Consider the following 27,709-nt stretch of genomic DNA (forward strand, 5'->3'; position numbering starts at 1 on the left):
GGAAAATATTTCCTTTTTTTTTTCTTCTGGCGGGAATTTTTTTACTCCTGGAGGAAAAAATTTTCCTCCAGGCGGAAAATGTTTTCCTCCTGGAGGAAAATGTTTTCCTCCAGGCGGAAAATGTTTTCCTCCTGGAGGAAATGTTTTCCTCCAGGCGGAAAAATTGTCCTTCAGGGTTTTCTCGTGTCGAAAAAAACGTTTCCTCCATCTGTTATGTTTTGTTGTATTTGATTTGCAGATAAATGGATTTAGATTACCAACGAAGGTTTTGGGACTCGGAGATATCGAGGGCAAAGGTTAATTGTAGATCGAACTTCTGGAAAGCCGTGTCGGATATTAAGTTCAAGCTGACTCCAACCCAAATAAAGAAGTTTGAGGATAGCTGTTTTGGCCACTTTTTGAAGGCCAACGAGATACAATTTAGTGGTCACATCGTCAACAGCATGCTATATAGGCAATGTGTTTGCGACGACAAGGACTCTATGGTATTCAATTTTGGAGGGCGTGGTGCTAGATTTACACAGAGAGACTTCACCATAATTACAGGTCTACGGTTTGGTTACGAACCCAATAGGCAGGTTAACATCTCTACTCGTATTAGTGACACGTATTTTGGCGGAAAGCGAAAGGTCACTAATTCGGAGATAACCGAAGCTTTCCTGACTGCACAGTGTCAAGACAATGATGAAGCCGACGATGATAGATTGAAGTTGGCTTTATTATATTTCCTAGAGACGGTTCTTCTAGGCAAAGAAAGCATGGCCACCGCACCTCATAATCACTTGGAGATGGTGGACGATTTAGAGTACTTCAATGACTATCCATGGGGTACTTTATCGTATACTACCACCATTAGATCATTGAAGAGTGCTTTTGAGCATAGAGAGTCCATCGCTTTAAACAAGTCAAAGAGTTATAGTCTTTGTGGGTTTCCTTTGGCTTTCATGGTAAGTTTGTTACACTATTATTTAAAGTTTGTTACACTTGTATGTATGGTGTGTATTTCGTTACTTATTCATTACTAATTAATTGTTTGACAGATTTGGGGTTTTGAGACAATTCCTTCATTGGGTCAAGCATTCGGAAAGAAGTTGCCGGACATGGCATTCCCTTGAATTCTTAATTGGCATTTTTCACAAGTGCCAAGATTTGAGAAGGCCACTGAACTCTTCGATCATCGTGATGTAAGTCTATGAGTTCTTCCACTTATATGTACAAATATATATATATATATATATAAATATACATTCCAACATAATAATATTATTTATACACTTTTGCAGTATTTGTATGAATATTAGTATTACTTGCTAATCACTTGATTATAATCCCTTTTGTCTTTTGCAGTATCCCGTTCATGGCTTAATGAATGTGACTGAAGTTGAGCATGCATATATCGGCAACTTGGCATTGGATGTACATCATGACAGTACTCCATACAATGTTGCACCTGCTGTTCGAGACAAGCCACCACAGGCAAGTCATGATGAAAAAGATGAAGGTATTCCACTTACAAGAAGTGGAATAAGTAAGAAACGGAAAGAGGCGTCTGTGGAAATTATGGGAAAAGGAGGGAGGCGGCGAATGGGACATAAGCCGACAGACCAGCCTTCTTCATCGACTGCAGGAGTTGCTGTTCATGTTCATGTTGAACCATCGACTCCATCCCAACCTCCAACGACTCCATCCCATGATGAGGTTTGAATAAATTGTATGAATGTTTATCTTTTTTTCATTATTGCAAGTATTAATAATTATTATTTCTTTTAGGTACCTTTGAGAGAGAGATTAACAATCCTTGAAGGCGAAGTGGCTAGTGTACGGCAAGACGTTAAGGATTTACGAATCGCCATGCTTAGAGAGTTTGCAAGTTTGGACACCAAGCTTGATAAGTTAATGAAGCACCAAGGAGTGGGAGTTAGTGCTGACGGGTTGGGAGATGGGATGGACGTTCAAGGGGATGAAAATAAAGAAGAGTATGGTCCCGATGCGACCCCCGTTGATAGATAGTCACAGCCATATGTTGACGATGATGCAGGACCAAGTGTTACGATTATTGAGAAAGTGTCTCCATCAAAGTTTCCTACTGGGAGACGTGCAAGAAAGGTAGCAGCTGCTAAGCAAAACATAGATATTGGGAGGAGGGATAGGAAGGCGGCAGCAGCTATTACAACTCCTTATAGTGTCGAAGGCTTGCGGAAAAAACTACAGCGCACTTTACCTGGTGCATCGTCTACTTTGAAGTTCGACCCATACAAACCAGTACCTACGCGACTTGTAAAAAATTTTGACAAATTTATGAAGTCTGGTTGGGCATCAAAGGTTGATATGGACATTTTGACTGCGGATAAAGACTTTTTCCAGTTGCTTATAAACAGTGAGAAGTGGCTGAATCACGATGTAAGTATTTTTCGATCAAGATTTTTATTTTATAATTTGATAAATTCCATAGATAGTTGTTCAACTGCATGGATGTAATTTAAAATTAACTCGTCTTTCAATGCAGCATATGGAAGTCCTGCCTTACCTATTTCGTGTACGTGCCAATCAATTTCCTGATATTTTTTATCCTAGTTTTGAGGTGCTAGATGGAGGATTTTGGGTAAGTAACGGCCAGGTGTCCTATATGTGGCTATTGTGATTTTAGATAACTAATAAATTATTTTGTTGTAGGTATACATTGAGCAATGTCATGGAAAGTTCATCGACAATCCATCTAAGTTCCAATTCTCATACGCAATGCAAGAATATGTGCTGGGGATTCGAATGAAGGAGTCCAAGCCATGGAAATACGTAAATCATGTAATATATACATGTCCAAATTGTGTAATGTTAACTATTCATTTATTCATGTGCCTTCCTTTATTTATTGTGCTAACTGAAATTCTGTAATGTATTGACAGTTGTTGATTCCACTAAACAAGCGCAACATACATTGGGTGGTAGGGCACGTGGACTTAAAAGAGCATCGCATGACTGTATATGATTCAGATAAGGCTGGTAACCGATACAAGGGACAAATTTATTTCCAGAAATTATGCATAATGTTACCATATTTACTGCGGTCTGCATCCTTTTATGAGCAGCGGCCGGATCTTGTAGACTCCGTTGACGAGTTTACATGTGAATTGGCACAAAATACCCCTCAGCAAAGTAACGGGTAAAACCTCTTAATACTTACATGTTTGTTGAATAAATATTAACTATTGAATATGGTTCTAATAATACTAATATATGTTATAATAATTGTTTGTTTTTGTAGTGGTGACTGTGGCATATTTACACTCAAGACCATCGAATTCTTACATGCTACATTACCATTGACATTCACACAAGATAACATGGAGTTCTTTAGGAAGAAGTATGCATATGAGGTTTATAACAAAGAACTTAGCATATGAGCTGCGTGGTGATGCTTTTTTCTTTCCTTTTTTCATGTTTATAGATGCATATTATTTATTATATTTGACTTTTAATTGTAAATATAATGGTGGCTTATAATGTTCATTTAACAAAGATAACAATGTGGTATTGATGTAAGGATAAGTAATTGACCTTATAGGAAATGTGCCATGTTTATTTATTAGAATTCCGTTATGCACAAACGACTTAAGAGCTCAATTGCAAATTTTAAAAAATATTCCGCTTGTCGGAAATATTTCCTATAGGCCGAAAAATTTTCCTACTGGAGGAAAAATGGAGGAAAAACATTCCTCCAGTCGGAAATCCCATATGAAGAAAAATTGAAGCCTCTTGATAAATTTCCGTCAGGTGGAAAAATTTTCCTCCAAGCGGAAATAGTTTTCTCCTGTTGGAAAACATTTCCTCCAAGCGGAAATCGTTGAATAATTTTTACTCCTATTAGAAACTAATTTCCTCCACTTGGAAAATCAATTTCTAATAGATTATATAAGTTAATAGTAGGGTAAAAAAAAATTGGGAGTGGAGACAAATATTATATAAGATGAAGATGGAATTAACAAAAAATGTAGTGACATTTAAAATCAATAACCATTTTAAATAAAAATAAAATTGATATATGTTTGTTTTTATTTTCAAAATCATTTGGACATTTCATAAAATGATATGTAAACTAAAGATTGAAAATCAATTCCAGAAAGCATCTTTTCATTTAAGATTAAATTCAAAAAAAAAAAAAGATATGAAATAATTATCAAAACATATTAAACCATAACACTAAATTAAAACTTTCTAATTCGAAGCATAAGACAATGGATTCGTACATCTCTGCCTATAATGTCCAACACCACCGCATCGGCTACATCTACGTCCAATAACATCTTCACCTTCGGATGGTATGCGTTGCATCCTCGGTCTACCGGCTCGCCTACGTGTCCATCTTGGTGGAAGAACAATGCGACTTGCCACGTCATCCGGGACATGCCACTGTTTTTCATCTAACAAAGGATAAATGGACTCAGCATAAGCTGCACGATATGCATCCGCGGTGTAGTAATGAGAACACATGCCATAAGGAGCAATTTTTCGGTCTCTGCAAGCGGCAATACAATGATCACAAGGATATTGATCAAGATCGAAGACTTTGCATGAGCATGTTTTTGATTGGAGATTAACTGTACCCCTCAAACTCCCACCTTCCACAAGAAATTCATGCATATTAATGGCTTTCACACGTAGTCCGATGGACTCCAAATTTCGTAGTTTGAGTTGCTCTTTCATATGGTTAGTCACAGGCTTTGTCAATTTTGCACCTGCAGTACGTCGCTCATAAAACCACCTTTGCAGTAAATCCCGTATGTGCTCTATTAATGCTACTATTGGCATCTCTCTAGCATCTAGCAGAATGCCATTCAAGCTTTCTGCAATATTGGTGGTCATGATAGTGTACCTTCTACATGGACAAAGAGAACGTGCCCACCTTGTAGGGTCACATGATCGAATGTACTGGGCAGCCCTACTGTTTTTTGCCTCAATTTGCCCCATATAAAACTCAAAATCTTCAACCAAATATGCACTAGCTGCGAGCATGAAACATTGTATTATTGATTCATCTTTCGCATGTCCATTTGCTTTAATATTTCTGCTTATATGGTACGTGCACAACGCATGGTATGCATTGGGAAAAACTTTGCGTAATGCCCTTTCAATAGCGGGGTGTCTATCACTCACAAACACCAAATCTGGAAAATCTCCGATGGCATCCTTCAGGTTTTGGAAAAACCATGTATATGCTTGCTCGTTCTCTCCATCTCCAATGCCGAAAGCCAAAGGATATATTTGCTTATTGCCATCCATGCCCGATGCAATATACATGTACCCTTTGTATTTCCCTTTCAATGTAGTTGCATCAACAGCCAATACGGGTCTTATGTGGGATTTAAATCCCCTAATGCTTGCTCCAATCGCCATAAAGAAATATACAAAATTGTTATTATCGTCTGTTTTGATACGTGTAACAGTCCCAGGGTTCTTCGACACTAACTCAAAACAGTAGGCAGGTAACTTAGCAAAATTCTCCTCTGGAGATCCCCTAACACTGTTAAGTGCATACTCTTTACCTCTCCATGCTTTGTTGTAGCTTATATTCACCCCATATTTCTGCAAAAAATCATGTTGAATTTCTTTGGGTTTGTAAACACGTGCAATACCTTCATATTTAGATTTGATACATTGCCCGATAACCCGGCTACTGGCTTGCTTGTGTTCTCGATGCACGATATCTAACGAGCAACTGTGTACATTATCAAAAATTCTCACAACAAATATTTCTCCATTTTTAAATGTGGTTGCACGTAGTCGCCATTTACAAGTATTTTCCAAGCATACAACCTCATACCGTTGTGTAGTTGATCGTGTCACCTTGAACTCCTTATTTTCTCGCATGCAATAGATACTCAGTTTATTCTGTAGGTCACGTTTGTTGCGAAATAATTGTCCAACTACTATGCTCTCACAGGCAGTGAACTTTGACGAAAATATGGCCATAAAACCATTTCTGTTGCTCGATGATATGTGGTCACTTGTAGCACGATGAACCCTAACATCATCAACTCCTTCATTGTTCATTTCAGGATGCATATCATTATCATTATCCGGCAACTCATGATCAAAATCTACATCATTATGACCAACATCATCCCCTGCTGCATTGTAATTCTCATCATGATCAATATGATGCAACTACTCATACTCCTCGTCGTTAGGAAACCGTTCAGCATAGTCACCTCCAACATCAACTCCTTCGTGAATGTTAAATGATGTCCAGGCCCCCCCATGAACATCAACTTGATCTCTAAACTGAGTTTCTTGAACCATAATTTCCTGAGATGTAGCCTGAATTGGTTCAGTACCGGAAGCTTGTGGTAGACGATTGCCAATTGGAGGACAAGAAAAAGAATGAAGATTACTCCCACTATCCGAAGCAAATGCTGTTTGATGAACATTTCTACATACATGTTCAACTTTTGAAATCACCTCAACATACAATGGAGGCCGCATCATTGTCATCCCTCCATTCCTCACTTCTTGAAGAAAGCATTTCACATCCCTATCACATCGTATTTCTGTAGGATCCAACTTTTCTGCACATCGTCCATATATCCATTTTAGCTTTAGCAAATATTCATTTCGATCTATCTCAATAGAATTGAAAATCTCATCCTCTAACTCTGATTTTGTGCATCTCTTGCCGACGGAAACCATTACATTTTTACCATTTCGATATTCCCAATCACCACTATCATTTTGTACCAATGTTCCATTGTATAAAACCGCAATTACAATGTCATCATCTTCCATTTTACTACAAAATTAAATGAATAACGTTAAACTAAATCAATAAATATATAAAATTTTGAATAATATTAAACAAACATATTAACTGTATTAAAAAAGTTGATTCTGTTTTTTTTTTCGGGCCAAATATAGCTTTTTCCTACTGGCGGAAAATTGGCGGAAAACTGGCGGAAATTTGCGAAAACTGACAAACTGGAGGAAATTGGCGGAAATTCATCTTTTTCGCCAAATTTCCTCCGTTTTTACTGTTTTTCGCGATTTTTCAGTTTTACACAAAAATTTCTCCCATTTTCAAACCATATGCCACCTAAGTATCTTTAAAATCACATATAACATCTCATAAATCAATTTCTTGCATACCCATATCAAATAAAAAGCTTAAAAAACCCTAAACTAATAAAACTTACAAGAAAAAAGAGAAAGAGAAAAAACAAAAAAAATACATATTTCCTTACTTTCATCTAATAAGAAAAAAGATAAAATTTTTACCTGATTTTAGTTTGAGATATGAGAAAATACAAAAAAATGAGAATGAGAGGCGATGAGATGTAAAGAGTTTAGAGAAACCCCACGAACAGTTTGTAGAAACCCCACCCCCACGAACGAACGGCTGTGTAGAAAAAAGGAAAGGGTGTAAAAAAAACCTTTTGCGTAATTTTCAATTTTATCAAGGGTATTTTTGTCCCAAGGTGGCTAGTTTTAAAAAAAAAAAAAATTTTGCTATTTTTCTAAAATACAATTGTAAAGTGGCTATTTATCGAAAAAACCCTTAATAATACATATGTCAAGGCCCAAAACGGTCCGGCTCCAAAGTTCCAGGTTTGGTTTATAAACATCTTCGACGGTGGAATAGTACATTAAATTAAATTTCAAAAAAAAAAAAAAATCCAAAAACAAAAAAGGGAGGAAATCTTGCATTATTTTCTTACCCTAATTTCTTAAAATTTGAAAGCGTAGCAAAAGCTTACGATTACCACATAAAATGACGACAACCAATTTTGTAGACCAACCAGAAGATTTCACATTTCTATTTTTGTTTCTGGATTAAATTTGCCACAACGAAACATGTAATTATCACATGACAAACTTGGTATATAGTCCTCTAGTAGAAAATAGGGCACATTTTTAGTGGCAAAAAGGGTACCAAAAACTAAGAATTTTGCTGTCTATCCCATTCATCCTATCCTATCCTATCATACATTTGATTTCGCACTACAATTTTGCATTTACATGGATCACAATATAGAGGCTTAATGGCAAAACTCCTAATTACCAAGAAATTAAAAAAAAACAAAAAAATGGTAAAGCTCCAGAGCAGCAGTGCTGGTTCACAACTACACTGAACCCCAACCTCCCCCTCCCCCAAGCCACAACCACCCCAGACACCATGTCCCAGATGAGGCTTTCGACAGCGCTACTGCCCAACTAATATACTTTCATATTAGCAGCAGTGGCTGCTCTAGTAGACCTCAGCAATCCAAAAATCGTTGTGGGACGCCATGAGCCTTTCCTCTGGAGGAAGTATTTTCATCAACATTTGTCGCCAATTAACAGTCATCATTCAGATAATCCTTGCACTGGCAGGGAGGAATGGAAAGATAGACTTGTTGTAACATGCTAATATTACAAGAGGCAAAACTTCTTTAAAGTTCATAGTCAAAGCACAACTCTCATGAGGAGCAACACCTCTTCAGAAGTTATGCACCATACCGCCTTAGCGCTTTGCTTAAACTTGGCATTACATTATATGCTTGATATGATCTTCTGAGTTCAATAATTGAGCCCACCTGGACAGAACATTCAGAACCCAGTAAGTGAATTGCAGAATTTATCAGTGGTCGTGAACCACTTGATAGGAAAATATTATTAATGCACAGGGCTATAGACCAATCTTGGACTAACAATAACAAACAACCCATTAAGAAAATTGACACAACAAACAGTACTACACATTACTACACTTATAAAGATACAACTGGTACGGTACTGTACTTACAATGATCAAGACTGACGTAAACCCAATTGCAAATCCTGCATTGATACGGCGTAAATAATGATCAAGTATGGTAGATGTTGTTGCCAGGATACTTAACAATAGACCTCCTGCATGATTTCCACCACCGTGGAGTCAAAAACCAAAAACAAAACAACTACCCTTCATCATGGAATGGGTTAAAACACAACCTTACAAGTTCCAGAAGAAAAAAATAATTTCAAATAATTATCATAACACTGTACCCCAGAAACGAGTCGATGCCTGAATCTTAGTGAGGTATTCAATGGTAGCCTTCCCAGGTTTGATGTTTGGTATCCTGGCACCCATCTTATTTAAGTAATCAGCTATTTCCTTTGGCAAGTTGGCCTGATGAAGAATTAATTATTAAAAAAATAGCAAAATAGAAAAAGGAATCACATATGTTGGCAGCCAAAGGTACAGTAATAACCATAAAATCAATGAAGTTAAGATAGATTAATATAAAATCTTTAGCTGTATTGAGTGTAAGAAGTAATTTGAACTTTAGCAAGCTACCCTTTTCTTTCTACACATTTAAAAAGTCAGGTTCTATTTTTCCATTTAAGTTTAGAAGTATCACAAACTCATGCCATTGCATGTTGATCATGGTCATATTATGTTTCCCCCTAAAAGGTAAGAATCTGAACCCAATTTCACATTTACATGAGGGTTGCTCTAATTCTATCAGTATTGAAACTATTCCAAGACAATCAAAGGTCATTTGGAACAACAGTATATGTTTATTATTCATAACCATGAGAAAAGAATCTTCATGATAAAAAATGAGAACAACTATATATGAAGTTCAGATAAAACTTACGATGTCAAATATATTGAACAAAAAGACAAAGAATGCATATATCAAATAGTACACCCAAGGTTCAGCACCAATAGACGTTTCAGGATTCAATATCTCCTTAACGTGCTCCCAGAAAGGTGAACCAAGAATACTGCAAATAAACAATGTATCAGAGTATATTACAAGGGTAAATCTTATAAATGTGACAGAACATTGTTGCCTATGGAATCAACAGAATGAAAGGAGGTTCCAACTTTTCCGCACGCAAAAAGACCTCTTGCTTTAAAGTAAATCCACATAATAATATAAAATGAGTATCTAAATTATAGTTGTTGATGCAAACCTTGCAAGAATGCTTGGAAATGCCAAGAGATAAGTAGTTGTGAGAACAGGCTGCATTCCAGCTGGATTAATATTAAATGGGATATAGGGTTCGACCTCAGTAATTGGGGAATCATCTCTGTCCAAAACAAAGAAACCCAAAGATGTATCAGTGAAAACCATTATCCAGAAAAATAAAAGCTGTATCACATACAGCACACACTCCTCAAACTGTTAGTTAAAGCCAAAATTCAGTGCTTTTACAACAAAACCTAAAATTTCATATTGGGTGTATGATAAACAGCCAATCTTCATTATAAAGCATAGTGAGGAATAAGAGTAAAGGCTTCTTTATAGACTAATATAAACTGCAGTTTATTTCAAGAAAGGATCAAAAGGCACCTAAGTAGCAGAAGAAGGTATCACCTTGAAGCAGAAGCCAGTTTAAAACCATAGTACTGCAGTTTTATTTTCCTGCAACCTTCAGTTACCACAACAGCCCACATAGTGACTATAGTGAAAACACCTAAAACAGCAAGTAGATAGGGAAACCAACTCATAGCACTCCCTGCAATATATATCAAAAAGCCTCACCATCAATTCACAAACACACACATAGATTACTTTAAGTAACTTAAAAGAAAAGAGCATATTCAACTCAGATTACAGTCTATTGTCACTCCAGACACTTCATAACTTGTCCTATCTAGTCCAATGTTCTCATCCTATCTATTCCAGCATGCAAAACAACCTCATATTCCAAAACTAAAAAGTGTATTTGTAGCAATTTCCTAAAGCACGAACTACAAATATAATTATTGGCATGTTTGTCAAGGATTGAAAAGGTATACTTACTGTGTAGTAACAGGTGCTGTTAATAATAAATCACTGCATATACCTATGATCTTAAGAATTCCTCCCCTTATTTATTTGTGCTATTAAGTGCTAAGTAGAGAGGGGAAATGTCACATGCCTGAGAGTCGAGACAACATATTGTATAACGTTTCTGTGTAGCCCGTCAATATACCCACACATATAATTAGAGACGAACCTTGACCTGAAATATGCATAAGAGTCAAGAGTTAAAAAGGAAGACAGCACGTACAAATGACATAACAAAACATACAAGCCTTAGCAAGGATATTAAATTAAGGAATACCGAATCCAGATTCTGAGATGGTGTCACAGATCCACGTAATTGTCATCGCACCACAGACCAGTAAAAGACTAGTCAAAATCACATGCTTGACTCTGCAATATTACTAAACTTTTGATTTTAAATTGCCATACAGAAATAAATGTTTCAAATCTGAATTGAATAACTAAAAGTCCCGTGATTATCAATTTAAAAAGTTACTCTTTACAACATTACCTGTGACCAGCCACATAGATTGAATATGGAAGTGAATAACAAGAAACTATGAGAGCCTCCAATATTGCAAAGCCAAGTGACAGCCACCATCTACAAAAGGTAAAAAGAAATGATGGTTTTCCAGTCTCAAGATAACATTGGTCAAAAATATAATGGGCTGCAACATTATGTAGCAAGAACTTGGCTCACTGCTCGATAGGAAAAACTAGACACACATATAACTTTTAATCTTCTCGTGTCCATCTAAGCCTTCTTTCCGCAGCTTTACTAATGAGGGAACAACATGACAAAGCACCTGAACATCAAGTTCGTGGTATTAGCAATCATAAACCATCCAACAAACCCGATAATTCTTTCAGTTTTTTCCCAACCTACTAATGGCACCCCAACCAAAAGAAGGGGGAATAGATTTATATCAATTTGTACAAGCAAGCAAGCATTACAGCAAGTCCAAAAAGGAAACGAAAAGGAAAAAGCATTATAAATATAGGAAAGCACTAAACCTGCATGATGATTGATGCTATTATCTGAGGACTGATACCAAGTTGGAAAAGGGAAAGTTTGAGCTCCGATCCGAAATCGCCAAGTTCATCTGCCAGAATCAACATGAATAATGAGACTACACAAATAATAATTATCAACAAAATTTAAAAACAGAAAAAACTATACACATGGTAGATACCAAGTTCATCAGCAGCAGCTTACCAACGGACCCAGAGGCAAAGCTGAGATAATCTTGAGGTATCAACCTTCTATCAAATCCAGGGAGAGGAATAAAATACCCAACACGGCTAATTACAATTAACACTGCTGTCACAAACAACCTCCGGCGTATCTCACTCTTGAAAAACGACTCAGCAGCATTATCTAGGACAGACCCAATACGAACAAAATTCAGAAACCTATTTCTAAACATTTTAGGCCCCGAAAGCGGGGTCTCGATATTGTTACTGTCGTTTGAAGTGAGAATATCTGTGCCGTCGTTTGGGCTGGGTGAGCTAATTTCAATACTTGGAGATTTTGCAGAGGTACCCTCGACATTCATATAATCCCCAAGAAACTGATTTGAGCAACCAGTGGAGAATCTCCTATTCGTTCTTGAAATAAAGGGTCTGCTTATAGACATGGAATTTTTTCTGCTAAATTCTAAGAAATCTGTTCGACGAGAAAGAAAGTTTCCCTCTAAAATTGGACGATAAGATTGGAAATCAGAACCTGAAACAAGTCCACAAATAGCACATAAGTTACAACAAATAGCTTCTTCCATGTCCAATTCCACCATAGAAATTGAAAACTGACCTTTAATCTTCTTTGGCATTGGGGACATAGGTCGTGGTTGGAAGCTATTCGAGCTGAGAAGAGTGGCCTCCATGGCGGGACTTTGAGAGATTGGGAGGGAAGCAGCGCCACTCTCTGTCTTTTTTCAAAGCTTTAAAATGCTTTTAGGGAAAAATTTCCCAGGCTCATCTTTAACGGTTGGAAAGTCGAATCGTCTTCTACAGGCTTCGTGTATCTACGCTTTCCACTCTGACGAAGTTAAACGCAGCCTTGAATCCCGTCGTGCTTGATGTGATAAAAAACGATTTGTCGTTTAAAAGAATCTTTTTTTTATTTTGTATGCCATTGGTTAGTCGTATTCAAGAAAATGTGATATCTAAATAAAATTTTCTATTATAAGATATAAAGAGGATGAGAAATAGGCAGTAAATACATTGTGAGGTAATAATTACGTGTTTGGTGCAGAAAATATAAACAATAACTATATAATAACTATTAATACATCATCTTTTAAAATTTAATTAATGAATATAACAAAATTTTATTAAATGGGTTCCAAAGAATCGATAAATTTTATAAATTTAGATAACTAAAATGTAAAATTTCAATTAGTTAACATGATAATTTCTAATTATTTTAGTCACTTGTTTTGTTTTGTACTTTGTTTGTTGTTATGCATGAAGATAGCTGATTCTTAGTAATTTATTTTTTTCGAAGACTAATTATCATGTGTTATATGAAAAAGAGGTCAATTATCGTCACTTTAAGTCATACAGGTTTAACCAAATTTGAAATTGAAGTATATAACACGTCATTGAAAGATCGATGTTATGAATCTTGTTAGTTGAGGCTTTTTCTCTACATGCCGACAATTAGGTAGTGGATCTTGCAGCATTAACCTTCATGGTGATCTTACAAATGCAAGCATCAATTAATAAATAAATAACAAGTTAAAGCACAAACGAAAAGCGATCGATTATGGTATTATTCAAATTTACATTACATGATCAAGCTCAATATTTAGCACAACCAATATTATTGACTTTTTTGTTTCTGGATTTTATGGTATTTAACTGCTTTACTTTCCCATTTAAGAAGCTAATAAGTCCATTCTTTTGGAAGAAACAACTCGGGGGAAGAATTTCGGCTCTGTGAAACGACGCAGCATTGTGGTGATGATGGCACGTCCTTGCCCTTTTTATTTTTTACTGAAATACAATCTCCACCTTTTCGGTTACTTTTAGGATCTGCAAGAAAAATAAAAATAAAATTGTTAGTGATAAATATTGTTTTTTTTTTTTTTTTTTTGGCTAAAATTTTTAGTGATAAATATTGTATTATGAGGATGAGAAAGCTATTTGTAAGATGAAATTGAGTAATTTATATTTTATATAGAGACGGAATGGACCTTTTCGAGGTGAAACTTGTAGGCCCAATGCATGCACGTTTAGGTTCAGAGCTTGAACCACACGAGACGGGAGGAGTACGGGAGCACAACCTGCATGGTCATAGCTAATTAGAAAATTCAGTTGCAAGATGCTTCTAATGGCCTAATTAATAATATCAATTTGTAATATAATATATATGTATATGTATATATATAAATATATTATCTGTTTGATAAAACTGATGAGGTTTTTTTTTTTTTTTTTTTTTTTCCTCCCTATCAAACTCTCCATGTGGCCCAATATTATATTTGGGTATTTTTGTACATACCAGGCTTCTTGCTTGGAGGGAAGTTTGTGCCTGCTCTCTGTGGAAGGAAAACCCCAGTGCCACATGATTTTTGGCCTGAATCTAGAAATATAGCTTGCATTCCTGTTCCTCCAGAAGCCCAATTTTGGGCAATCTTCGGTCTCTGATGTGATCTTGGACTTGATTTTGCGTTCTGATGAGTCATATATTTTAATGAATTAAATAAGATATTACCATCTCAGTATTTAAACTTGTGCTCTCTTACGTTGAGGGAAAAAAAAAATATATAGAAAGATGATGGTTAAGGAAATAAAATAATATATAAGATGATTCAAACACATTTTTGAAAATGACAAGAAAGTTGTAGATGCGTGTAAGAGATTATCCTTTTGGATTGTATAGGAATATCTTTCCATGTTGAGGATTTTGTTTTCTTAGCTAAGAAGTAAGATACAAGATACTAATCAAATATTAGTTCCACCATAACCTACACTATATATTAACTAATGTGGCAGATAGACGGTCCACCTAAAGCAACCTCTACACCAATAACTTGCACCAAATGGTTCGGAGACATTAATCGAAATTGCCCATACTTCAATTTCATGACACCTAAAACCCCAAAGACTACTTAATTATACATTTATACTTAAACAATTTTACTAAAATAATGCATTACGTGGTTTCTACTTTCTAAAGTTTATACTACTAAAACAAATCCGAGTCTCTAATCTTTAGTTTTCCACTTCAGCAAACAAACAGCTCAACAAGTCACTAATCACTTCAAGGAGAAACTTTTTTTTGGTACATTTTCAAGTATACAGGTAATTAACAATTTGGGCCCGATGATTTTGAACCACAGATATCAGCTTGTTTTATACTTAAAATTTTAACATAGCTAATAATTAAAAATAAATATACGATTACCCAATGACATGTCCCAGATTCGTTTAGGATTTTGAAAATTAATCATTAATATCCGAATAAGTAATATCAACAATATTAACATGTCACATGAGCGATGACGACAATTTCCCTTTACACATTTTAAGCCAAATATATAATATAGTAATCTTCTAATGCTAAATTTTTCTTATGGATTGATTTTTGAAAAATATTATATACCCGATTAATTAATAGATAAATTATTATTTTGATTATTTATTTTTTCTGTAAAGAATTTTTTAACTACCTCATCCGTTTTTGTCATTTAAATTACAAACCATGGAACGCAGCAAAATATATGCATTTCCTGGATAACAGGGAATTCTCTCCGAAAAATCATTGAATAACAGCTTGCTAAGGGATTATCAGCCAGCAGAAAGTAAAGCAATAAAAATAAAAAAAATAAAAATAAAATCCTAAATTCCATCAAATATTCGTCAAAATTTGTCACCAATACTTAAAATTCCCACACTCAACAAAAGCAATAAAAGGCAAGTGACAGATAGATACACCACATTTTTACCAAATAAGCTTACACTGAAAGTCAGGAGGCAGTTATAGAGAACGAATAAATTAAATTAAGAATTCTCCAATAATGCTGTTTGTAGATTAAAAGAAATAAAAACAATTCGCATCTCTAAAACACATATATGCATATCATACATTTTTCTAAATTTTCGTCTACCAAAGTCAAAAGGTAGAATCATCCTCAAATATTTAAAATCTTCTTAATCTTAAAAATCAATATTTATACATCAATACCCCTGCGTAACTCTTAAAACATAAGTTTTTAAGATTTACATTAGTATATGTATATATAAAAATGAAAAGAGTAAATAAATGATTAAATATTGAAAATGATTTGAAAAGTGCAAACATCTTTAAAATTCCAATAACTTCAATCACAGGTTCTTTTTTCTTTAATCACAATCCATACCAATAATTATCATGAAAATAGATGCAAGGCCAAATTATAATGAAAATAAGGGAAGAAAACAGGACGCCTAATGTGTATATATATATATATATATATGCACGCGCGCGCGCGCACACACACACACATTGCATTCTTAAGCTAAACACTTACGGTATCAAGTATTCCTTAAAAATTTATAATCAACCATTCCATAAATCATGTCAAAAACGTAACCACCTGAGTCTTCAAATTCAGGTAACAAAACCCTAACCAACTAGAATTACCGAAATTAATAGTTCCTAGTGAATTCATATATATTCATTATAGTGCATAAAAATTAATTTTATTATGTGAAGCTCTTGCCTCTCACAAGCATATATTCAAATAAAACAAATTCAAGTATCCACTGGAAGTCTGGAAGTCATGATTTCAAAAAACAAAAAAAATAAAATAAAAATAAAAGTACCGGTGGAAGTGATTCGGCTGGCAATCTAAAACGGCGATGAGCGTAGTGACGGTGTTTATGGAATGGCCTGAAATTTGCCTGAAGAATATATAAATGAAAATTTAAAAAAAAAAAAAAAAAGAGTTAGTGAAATGAATCGACTGAGATTATGAGATTACTGTTATTCGTAATTTTGGACGTAAAATTATTCATCAAAAAAATAATATTAGTAAAATTGTTCAGAACACAGCAAATTGTGATAAAACCGAACAATTACAAAACCGAAACCGAAACCGAATTTTCTTTAGAGAAGCACAGAGAGAGAGAGAGGTGAAGATGATCAGACCTTTGCATCGCATGTCTCGTTTAGAACTTGAGAAGGTAGCCACGACCTCCCTCCTTCAAAATAAAAACCGACCTCTCCTTTCTGATCCGCCGCCATGAGAGAGAGAGAGAGAGGGGGTTTTATTTCACTTGCTTTTCTTGTTTTGGAACCCAGACAGAATGAAAGATGGGGGGGTTTACGAGCTCCAACTTTTAAACTGCAACAAAACTAAATAGTTAACTTGGAGAGAGAGAGAGAGAGAGAGAGTCACATCAGATATACAATTTATTTTCCTACCATTTTTATGCAGGTCAATACAATAAATTTTTGTATAAAAATAATATAATAATTTTAACTAAATTTGATTTTACTATTTTATGTAAGTAAATGCAATAAATTCAATTGTTAAGATGCGTATCAATTTTACCTTCTTTAAATTGGAAACAATTCCAAAATCATTGAAATGGTGTTGACTTACTTTTATGTTAAATTAATAATGTTTTGAATTTGAAAAATACTGTAACATATTATATATTTTTTAAAATTTATAAATTTTACTTTATTAAAATTTATGATCTAATAATTATATTATTATTTGAAATTTTTAACAAAATTAGAGAGTCCATTTAGCTTCATCTAGCATTGCAGGTGTATCATAATTTCACATCGAGCCTATACAATTAGTTATTATTATTTTTTTTTTTATGATGAGCGTATTATAGTTTATAATAAACTCTTTTAACAATTTAAATTTTCTACTTGACCTCGGTATAATACAACGATATATGTGTGTGTGTGTGAGTGTGTGTGTTTGACCTTGATAAGAAACTAAATTTAGGCACTAAACCACGTTAGGCATTTTGCATCGGTTTATAGGTTCTATTGTGTCTAATTACCAAATTATCTTCAATAAATGAAGTCCGATAACAAAAGATTGTTTGATTTTGAAGCCCTTGTTTCAGCACCTAATTTGGATAATTTTTTTTTTTTTGGGGGTCAACATTTTTAATCCCATGTTCAGGTAGAATCCAATTACAATTTTTAGATCTATCACGACCGAATACATTCGGTTACAATTTTTAAGCTCATCTCGGACTTATTACATAGATTAAGTAGTTAATATGCACTACTTTTAAATTTTGGAATTTTGCTTGTTAATATTCAAACATTATGATGGAAAGTCAAGATGATTATTGGCTTTCAAGAACCAATATATAAAACTCTCGAAAACAAGAAAAACAATTTTGCAATAATTTGCTTAATTTAGGTTTTGGATGCTCATAGTCATGCTACAATCACTCGGATTTTTTAGTTTACAAACAAAAAATATCCAAATCTATAGGTAATTCATTTGCTTGTAACAAAAGTGAATGGATTTTGTAAGGAAAAGATCAATTATGTATGAAAGGGGGAGATATAGGTCATTTTCCTTGGAAAATAGGAATAACCAGTAGCCAAATATATATCATAACGGGTTCAGGTATTCACCAAAAAAATCCAGAACGGGTTCAGGGTAGTTTACTGATAAAAGTAATGAATGTTCTAGTCGTTTAGAATATGTATGAAAGAAAGTCATGTGGACGTGGATTTGGGGTTAGGTTGTGGTGGTGTGGATTCGGTAAACCCCTCTTCCTATTCCCTTCTTTGGTTGTTGCAGTTATTCTTCACGTAACGCTCTCGTGGTATCCTGCTAGCTCCATAACTTTTGAGTATTATTTTTATTTTAAGCGCTTTTTTTATTTGTTCTTTTTGAAATTTTATATGTATTTGTTAATTATATATATTGTCAGAATTTTAAATTGCTACAAAAGTTAATACTAAGCCATATGTATGTATGCAGCGGACAGTGCTTCCTTCTTCTTAACCACCATACCAACTCTCCAATCACCTGATAATGTTTGGTTGAAGGAAGCCCGTCCTTTATTAGTATAATATGTTAATAAAAAATATAAATTTTTTTTTGAAATTTGGACCTGTTGATCTGGGTTTTACTTTCTGGATCCAAATTCTTTACCTTTTCTTTTTTTTTCACTTGCTTATGTATGCTTGATTTTTTTAATACCTGAAATATACATCCATACATGTTCAATTTGAATTTAATTATCTTTGATATCATTCATTAGATTGGCAATCTATGGTTAAAACTCAAAATAATAGACAAATATGGGAAAAAACAAGCAAAAGATCTTAAAAATTATTTTCAGGACTATTCAATCAGGGGTTTTCAGTTTAGGTACTTTTAATTGGATGTTGGCCGAGATGTTGATAGTTGATTGCCTTTGGGGCGTGTTTGTTACGCCGGACTGGGCAGGTCAGGACAGGACCCAGTCCCAGTCCGGTGTTTGGAAAGTGAAAATGGGAGGGGGACAGCTTTGTCCCGTAGATCATTTTATCCCAAATGAGGGGGATAAATCTGACCCATCTGGAGACTGGGTCACTTTTGTCCCACCGAGCTCTCTTCGAAGCATCTCTGGCCGCCCCCTTCGAAGCATCGTCGATCTCGCATCACCATCCCCTTCGAAGCATCTGGCCGGTGAGCATGTCTTCTTCTTCTATTTCGGCAATCTTCCATCATCATCATCTTGTTATTTTTCTTTGTTTTTTACCTTAATTTTTAGCTAAAAAATTATGAAATATTTTTGGGAAATGTCATTTGTTGATCTGCGAAATAAGCTTCGATCTATTTATGTTAGGGCTTGATTTGATATTCAGGAGGAAGAAGCTTGATTTTGGAGGCAAACTACCCTTCGAAGCATTTCTGGCCGGTGAGTTTATCTTCTGCTGCATCCTTCCTCTGTTTCATCGATCTGCCATCATCACCTGGTAAATATGGTGTCTCGTTTACAGTCCAAAAACCTCCATAAATCTAGATATGAGAAATAAGTTTTTTGCTTTGTCATAGGCATTTTGTTCAATTTACATCGATATTGCTGGTCTTAGTCTCTTGTTAATCTACTGCAAAAGTTCAAAAAGAAAACTTAAAAATGATTATAAAAGATTTTAACTTAGTCTTCGAACAAATTTGTATAAAGATTGCAACTTATTCATACTAAAAAAATACTAAAATGACATATGCAAGTAGCTTTTGAATTAAACATGAACAATTCTTGTTGCGAAGCTTGTTTCTGGATCACTGGCATATGATGATATATGGTTTGGTGGTAGGACAAGGAACCCTTGGAACATTGAGGAATTCTCTACAGGTTCATCAGCTGGACCAGCTGCCTGTACTTCTGCTGGTATCATTTTCAGCTGTTTAGAATTTTATCTTTCTAGATTTCAGAAATATTTTCATGGTGTTTAATAAATTATGAAAAAATATACTTAAGCTATTAGGAGACCCTCTTAACATGGACAGAAAAATAATCATTAGCAGGAGTTAATGAGGTCAAAAGCACAAGACTATTTTAAACAACCAAGTTCTAATGCAATGTTGAGTTTACTGATAATGCTGAAAGTTCTGAGTTTATAGTGGAAATTCCCAACCACGTATAAAGAAGTTGAGCTTTAAATATTACGCTCACTTCTTAGTACCTTTGCTAAACCCCTAATTGATTAAGGTACAACACATTCCACGTGACTCTTAAGGAGTATTCATTGACTTATTAGAGAAATGTTGACAGGTATGGTTCCATTTGCAATTGGATCAGAAACAGTTGGCTCGATGACTCTGCCTGCCGCTCGCTGTGGCGTGACAGCATTGCGCCCAACATTTGGCATTGTTGGTCGAGCCGGTGTGATGAGTGTATCCTTTCTGCAGAAGTGCAACAGATTGTGCAATTATTCTGGATGCTATTAGGGGAAAAGATCCAGATGATCTTTCATCAAAAGACATTTCCCTTGATGATCCATTCTCGATTGACATTACAAAACTTAGTGTTGGTTATCTTGATGATGCTGATATGGAGGTAATAATTCTATTTTTTTTTTTAAATCCAAGATATATTATTTTTCTGTTACCCCACTATGTGGATCTCAAAAATATACTAATTCGGAAATACATTCCAGGTTGTACATGTTCTTGCATCAAAAGGTGTTAAGATGGTCCCTTTCGAGCTGAAGTATGCGGTTGACTCTGTTCAAGGCATTGTGAACTTTACTATGGACGTTGATATGTTGGCTCATTTTGATGAGTGGCAGCGGTTGGGACAGGATGATGATTATGAAAGCCAAGATTAATGGCCTACTGAACTGCGACGTGCCCGTGTATTCCCAGCAGTAGACTATGTGCAGGTTTTTTTAATGTCTACTTTTTAATCAGCTTTTAGTGTTTAGGAGCTTATTTTTTGAAAATTGCTTTCTAATTGATTCACGTAAGTCTCTTCTCATGTTTTATCATATAAACATGTTAAAAATATTGGATAACTTTCATGACAGTGGATTTTCTCTGCATATGCTTACAGTTTAAAACTAAAGACATTTTTCTGTTAATAGTTTCATATTTGGCTTAAATATCAAATATATTAAGTATATGTTCGTGTTAACTTTATATACTATATACATGCATATTCATTTTTTAACAGCTTAATCTTTTGGTAACAATGGTAAATTCTAGCTGTTTTTTGGGTTTTGATGTACAGTTTAAGTTTTTGGAATTGATGACAATCTGAAAAAAATGAAACTAAGTTAGACTTAAAAAGAGAAAAAGAAACTAATTGAGGCTGGTTATTAGAATTTGAATCCAAAATTGTATTCCATGATGTGTAGATGGTTTGAAAAGTTACATAACGAGGTGTAGAAGAAGGGAGAAGAGAACTTGAAATTTCAATTACAACATATGGGGGTTCATATTTGACAGGTTTTCTGTTATAGGTTGAATTTATGATTATTACTTCTTGAACCATTTGCAACACCTAAAACAGGCACAGCGATCTCGAGGAAAGTTGATTCAAGAGGTTAGAGAGAGTTTTACTGTCGATGCATTAATTGGCAGTGCAACTGATTGGGAAAGAGTTTGCATGGGAAATCTTGTTGGCTTGCCTGTGATTGTTGTACCAACAGCATTTACCAACATATCTAATCCACCTTCTACTGACTGTCTACGAAGAACTACTGTCACCACTGGCATTTATGCTCCTCCTTACCAAAAAAGCATTGTAAGCTTAATTCTGCCCAAAAAGAAAAAAAGAAAAAAAAAGAAAAAGAAAGACAACTTGATTTTCAATTCCAACTCAACTATTACCATCTTTTTCATATGCAGGTTCTTGCATTGGCAATGGCTTACCAATCAGTCATTGATCACCATAGGCAGCGATCACCTGTTGATGATCTTGGTCTGAATGATTCCATCCCGAACCCGCCCACAGTTACCTACCCTCCAAGGCTGTTGCATCTTTAAAGAAATGTATCTGCATGCTCAGCACTTCTTACAACAGCTCCACCATTAAAGAGATGTGTGTTGCAGCATAGGACAATTCATAATGCTTTATTAGCTTAGTGTTGAAACTGATTTTGGTAGCTGATAGTGCAGAATGCTTTTATTTAATCACCTTAAATGTATGAATTTTATTATCACAACTGAATTTCAAGATTAAAATTTTCCTTTCTTGTAAGTTTGCCATGAAAAACAACAGAAAATATTGAGTCAGAGCAATGGTTTGTCCTTTAAGATTGTCTATGATATATATTTTTTTTGGGTAAATAGATTGTCTTTGATTTGGGGCATTAAAATTCTATGTTTTTCCAATGAAAATAAATTCATCACCATCTGCTCTTCTCTTTTCCTCAATAAAATATCAGTTCAACTCTTTTGAAGAAAACACTTGAATTAGTTAATGAATTTTCATATCTTTTAATCCAAAGGAACTGAAGAACTTGGTGCATCACCAAAAAACCTGAATTATTTTATTTAATTTTATGTTGTGCATGTATATGTCTGGCTAGAACCAATAATCAGTTTCATTGATCAATTCAGACCCAGAGAGATTAAAAAAAAAAAAAAACAAAAAAAAGTTTTCCCCCAACAACTAATGTTGAATCAGTGTGATCAATCAGTATATATAACAAAATAAATACTATAATTATAAAATAATCCAATCCAGTCCGATCCTGTACCAAACATGGGCCAACTAGTCCAACATTCAGTCCAGAACTATACCAAACATAGTACTGCACTATTCGATTCTGTCCGATCCGAACCTATCCTGTCCGATCCCGTCCGATCCGGACCTATCCTGCTTACCAAACGCCCCCTTGAGGTGCTTATCCGAACTTATTCTCTCATTTTTTAAATATTTTGTATAATCTTTTAATTAGGGGATTTGATATTCTTATCCACGTTGAATTTGTGTTAACCTTATTATGCGTGCATTCAGCCAAAAAAATAAAATAATACAAAATAACATAAAATAAAAATGAAGAAGAAGAAGAAGAAGAAGAAGAAAAAACCCTTATTATGCGAGCCTCTATGGTTACCGATCTTCCAGCTTTCCTAGCAGTAAATCTTGTAAGCTATCAACCAGTCATGCCCAGAATCATTTTACTTCGGTTTTGAATTTTTTATCCAATAATCCATGCCAAATTGTAGTTGGTAAACTGTACAAAGAAGAAAGATTCTTTAAAGTATTTTTTTTTTTTTTTCCAAACTCTTCGCACTATTTTGTCTAAAATGTTTTGAAAATAATTGAGCTACTTTTACCGTTTACAAATTCAAATCAGTTTAGGCCAACTAAACCTCCAATCCGATTAAGATGAATTGGCACTCAGCAGGTAAAGGAAAATATAAAATCCAAATTTATAGATAAATAAGGTGTGCAAAATCATAAACTAAAAAATTAACACGTTCGTTGACATTGATCATGCCCAATCGTAGTTTAATTTTGGATATCATATACATATTCACAACATAAAACAGCAAAATCGCTTTACCAAACATTCTTAAAACAGGAAAACGCTTTAAGTTCTTTTCCACTTTTATTAGCCATAAATATTAAAAAAGAAAAAGAAAAGAAAGAAAAGAAAACATTTTTTTTTTTGGCTGCCAATTTTATAGATTTATTTTTACTTCAAAGAAATTAATTATCATACTACTGCAATTAACTTGATTTGGAAAAAAAAAGGATATCATTAATGTCAAATGTAGATCTCTGTTTCTACTTCAAAATTTAAGAAAAATTGCATGTCACTTCACTCACACGCATTTTGCTAGTTTTCTTTATTAACTCGCGAGTTTCTTCATCAAGCTCAACATTATCCTTCTCCATACGCTCTGCAACTATGAGTGGCATTTTACCAGCTGTTGCATAAGTTCGTAGGATGGAATTATATATTTCAGTATTCAAATGACCAGCGTTCCGAAGAATTACCAACATTTGCTCTGCCACTTCCACATTGCCTTGCTCCTCTAGTCTCTTAAATACTTCTCTAACCAACCTGTCATCGGGATCCCACTTTTTCACACTATTCACAGCTTTCTTAAAATAATCTAGCACCTTGTCCATCTGCTTTTCTTTTAGATAGCCCCATGTAAGAAGCTCCCAGGTAGTGTAACAAGGATTGATGCCTTTCTCAGCCAACCGATCGTAAAAAATTTCAGCCGTTTCCATTTGGTTTCTGTTTATATAAGCTGCAAGGAGTATATTAGGAACCCTAGCATCACCTGTCCCAGAAATGGATTCCCACTCATTATAAAGATCTTCAGCTTCCTTGAACTCTTCCAATTTCACAAGAGAAGATATCATGCAAGTATACTCAGCATCATTCATTTTGCGAAAGCATGACTTCATTTTCTTCCAGATTCTGCAAACACCATCCTTATCTCTAATGTTTGTATGCAAACTGAGAAGAGATGAATATGCAACTCGGTTTTTCCGAGACACCATTTTCTCCATCTCCTTTAAAGTAGATGCTGCTTTTTCAGTGAAAGCATTTTTTATGTACAAATTGGTTAAGGAACTATATGTCACCCAGTCAGGATTAATCTTCGACTTCCTTAGCTCAACAAGAACTTTTTCTGCTGTTTCAACATCATTTTGTGAAGCACAAACAGTAAGCAATAGATTGTAAGTAACAACATCTGGTGAAGCATTCTTCTTTAATTCCTCAACCATTTTAGGAACCTTCTCTAGTTGCCCGTTGGAGATGTACAGTGATAGCATGTGGTTATAAGGAAGGGGATTCCTCAAGAAACCACATTCTGACATTTTAGCCATTAGAGCTTCGGCTTTGGAGGACAAGTTGTTCTTGGCATAGGTGTGAAGTAGAGCTGTACAGGTAGCCTGTCCAGTCATCTTCTCAGGAAGATCCTCAAAAAACTTTTCTGCACTTTTTATTCCACGAACTTTTGCAATCAAGTCCAAGTGAACAGCATAGTCACCAGGTACCAACTTGATATCTTGTTGTAAGGTCATCCATTCACATATCTGCTTAACAATCATATCAAGATGATAAATATGAGGCCAGTGGCTGAGGACACAATATTCTCAGAAAGCTCAAAATCATGAAAGACATCCCAATCTGCAAACCGAATTCAACATGGAAGCACGTATTATAATAAATTTCAAACTAAGTTAGCCAGGGTATCATATGAAATGCTTCAGCCAACATATTTACAAGCTCAGAGGAAGAACCAATTTCAATTGCATGTTATAGGAACCCTCATGGCACAACCATGTTTAAATTGAATATAAAAGAACCAAGTATGTCTTGGTGTACAAAGAAGTTGTCCTAGACATTCACACACAGGCATTCTTTTTAAGTTATGTATCCAAGAAGACAATATCATCCAGCTAGAGAAAGAATACTCCCACAGAAAAAAAATGGATGAAAAAAAAAAAAAAAAAAACAAAAAACAAAAAAAGGAGGTAAAACTTCTAGTACCCTGCATTCTGCATAGCATTTAGCTGCTCTTCAAATGGTAACTCCCACATAAAAATGATGGTTTGATATAGTCCAAAATGCATCAAATATAACTACTTCATCCAGATAACGAAGTTCATGTACTACACGGATATGCCGTGGAATTGCCTCTAAAATTTCTAAGCTTTGGTTTCACATTTTCTCGGTCAAATATCTTTGAAATTTAGACCATGGCAAGGAAGCACTAGTAAAATGAAGTTTTTCCAATAGTTATTATCGACTACAAATGTCATTTAGCAGTCCAAAAATAGCATAAATAAACGTTGACAACCAAACAATAAAATCCCAACTTCTTTTATTTTCCTTACCACAGTTTTCAGCATCTAAAAAAGGGTTTCTGTATGAATGAAGTGCCAGAAAAAGAAGGAAAAAAAAATAAAATAAAAAATCCATTGGCAAATTATTTTACCATCTTATATATGCATTCCATTAAAAGAGACTGTGACATAAGAACTATTGGAACTAGACAATCTGGAAACCATTAATTGTTAATTGAAGCTTCCAATTTCTCTTATAACAACAAAACAATCAAATCTAACTCCAAACCTCAATCAAATATTAGAGCACAGGAAGTTTTTTAATGGAAAAAGAAAAATAATTTTATGGATACAAAAAAAAAAAAAAAAAAAAAAAAGGAGACCTCTAGGGCGTGTTTGTAACGCTTCAGCTTACGGAGCTCCCGAACTATACGATTAAGCTCGTATTTGCGGACAGAGTGACCTTCCTCTTTCCATTTGCTGATAGCAATTACGGCGCTGCGTTTTGGGTACACCAGGCTCATAAGTCTTTTGCCCAAGGTGTCTCGGCCTCCGCCACCACTGTTCTTGGCGACGGCGCATGTCGTTGAAGCTTTCTCCGCCGCCGATGCTGCAGCCGAGAAATGTCGTACGGCGGCGAGGTAAGTGCGGATGGAGCGGACTAACATTAGAATAGTAGTCTAAAGGAGAAACCTTCAACCTTAGAGCTTCTCAGTTCCGACTTTGCACTTCGAATCGTGTCTGCGCATTAAGCCGGCTCGACATCGGGGTCGAAGAAGAACGTATTAATTGGGTTCGGGTCGGTTAGATGTTCTCTTGGATATTGGTGTCGGGTTAAAAGAGCATTTCGATTTTCATACTAAACCGCTCCCACGAGGTCTCTAAAATGGTAACTTCAAGACCGTAAAATTACAAAATACCCTCTCAGTTTTTACCATGTTTCATTTTGCTCTTAAAATTTCTTATTTCAGCAATTTTTTCTTCCGTCTTTATTAAATTTTATTTAACAATGTGATAAAACTAACCATTTAATATTAAATAGATTATTTGTATAAATAAAAAAAATCTAAATTGTAACTTTATTTTAACCCAATTGTTAAAAAAAAAAATGAATGGAAATATTTGTATCAAGTCTATTATAAAAGGGGATTTTTCTCAGGTCCCATTTTCCGACAACACCTTTTATTATATTTGCACACACACTTTTATTATATTTGAAAACACATGCTCACGTACATATACATGCATATATATATATATATATATGTTTGTTTGTTTTTCGCTGCAATGAACGTATAATTTCTTTTGTTACTATGTATTAAGTAGAAATATAAGATTAAAAATATATATGTTGAAATTTATTTACATTATACACCCAAAGGATGGATCAGTTGAAAGGAAATCGACAAATACAACATAACTGTTTGTAAAAGTTATGCGTTCGAATTCTAATATGCCTCAACTGAACCAAGATGTGGATTTCACGCATACCATAGAAAAAAATAATAGAAACAATAAATTAGATAGTTTATAGATTTATTATAAAAATCTAATAAAATAATAATAATAATATTTAATTAATTTATTTTATTATTTATTATATAAATATATTAATTAATAATATTTTAATATATATATATATATATAAAATTTGATAAATAAATTTCATAGATATTTTTAAAAGTAATTTTGTAAATATTTGAGTGCTA

General features: G+C 34.5%; 4 protein-coding genes and 1 pseudogene across 6 annotated transcripts; 2 read left to right on the plus strand and 3 right to left on the minus strand.

Annotated features, from left to right (window-relative positions):
- The first annotated feature begins 2,509 nt into the window (after positions 1-2,509).
- On the plus strand, positions 2,510-3,591 carry LOC112492778 (uncharacterized). The gene is made up of 4 exons (XM_060820112.1): positions 2,510-2,602; positions 2,674-2,802; positions 2,904-3,160; positions 3,263-3,591. The coding sequence occupies exons 1-4, from the start codon at positions 2,510-2,512 to the stop codon at positions 3,399-3,401; spliced, it is 618 nt and encodes a 205-aa protein (XP_060676095.1). The 3' UTR covers positions 3,402-3,591.
- Positions 3,592-7,773: 4,182 nt separating this feature from the next.
- On the minus strand, positions 7,774-12,829 carry LOC107426413 (preprotein translocase subunit SCY2, chloroplastic). 2 transcript variants are annotated; one of them, XM_060811563.1, is made up of 13 exons: positions 12,583-12,829; positions 11,989-12,498; positions 11,787-11,875; positions 11,499-11,578; positions 11,284-11,373; positions 11,071-11,162; positions 10,881-10,968; positions 10,338-10,475; positions 9,934-10,050; positions 9,612-9,741; positions 9,016-9,139; positions 8,774-8,880; positions 7,774-8,564 (listed from the first exon to the last, which is right to left on the minus strand). In XM_060811563.1, exons 1-13 carry the CDS (start codon positions 12,653-12,655, stop codon positions 8,475-8,477), a joined length of 1,728 nt encoding a protein of 575 aa, XP_060667546.1. In that variant the 5' UTR covers positions 12,656-12,829; the 3' UTR covers positions 7,774-8,474. The 2 variants fall into 2 exon arrangements, with proteins under 2 accessions (XP_060667546.1, XP_015892088.2); XM_016036602.4 differs by having other exon boundaries at positions 10,338-10,479; positions 10,885-10,968; positions 12,583-12,827.
- A 631-nt stretch (positions 12,830-13,460) lies between these two features.
- LOC107426424 (uncharacterized) lies at positions 13,461-17,139 on the minus strand. The gene is made up of 5 exons (XM_048481425.2): positions 16,909-17,139; positions 16,584-16,661; positions 14,278-14,449; positions 13,970-14,059; positions 13,461-13,808 (listed from the first exon to the last, which is right to left on the minus strand). The coding sequence occupies exons 1-5, from the start codon at positions 17,002-17,004 to the stop codon at positions 13,660-13,662; spliced, it is 585 nt and encodes a 194-aa protein (XP_048337382.2). The 5' UTR covers positions 17,005-17,139; the 3' UTR covers positions 13,461-13,659.
- Positions 17,140-19,146: 2,007 nt separating this feature from the next.
- On the plus strand, positions 19,147-21,273 carry LOC132805405 (uncharacterized; annotated as a pseudogene).
- A 2,637-nt stretch (positions 21,274-23,910) lies between these two features.
- Positions 23,911-26,828, minus strand: LOC107426415 (pentatricopeptide repeat-containing protein At4g02820, mitochondrial). Of its 2 annotated transcripts, none has more exons than XM_016036604.3 (2): positions 26,384-26,828; positions 23,911-25,247 (listed from the first exon to the last, which is right to left on the minus strand). In XM_016036604.3, the coding sequence occupies exons 1-2, from the start codon at positions 26,666-26,668 to the stop codon at positions 23,991-23,993; spliced, it is 1,542 nt and encodes a 513-aa protein (XP_015892090.3). In that variant the 5' UTR covers positions 26,669-26,828; the 3' UTR covers positions 23,911-23,990. The 2 variants fall into 2 exon arrangements, with proteins under 2 accessions (XP_015892090.3, XP_024932734.3); XM_025076966.3 differs by having other exon boundaries at positions 23,911-25,341; positions 26,384-26,524.
- Between the last annotated feature and the right edge of the window lie 881 nt (positions 26,829-27,709).

Source organism: Ziziphus jujuba, chromosome 9 (assembly GCF_031755915.1).
Source record: "Ziziphus jujuba cultivar Dongzao chromosome 9, ASM3175591v1".
NCBI classification, from domain to species: Eukaryota; Viridiplantae; Streptophyta; class Magnoliopsida; order Rosales; family Rhamnaceae; genus Ziziphus; species Ziziphus jujuba.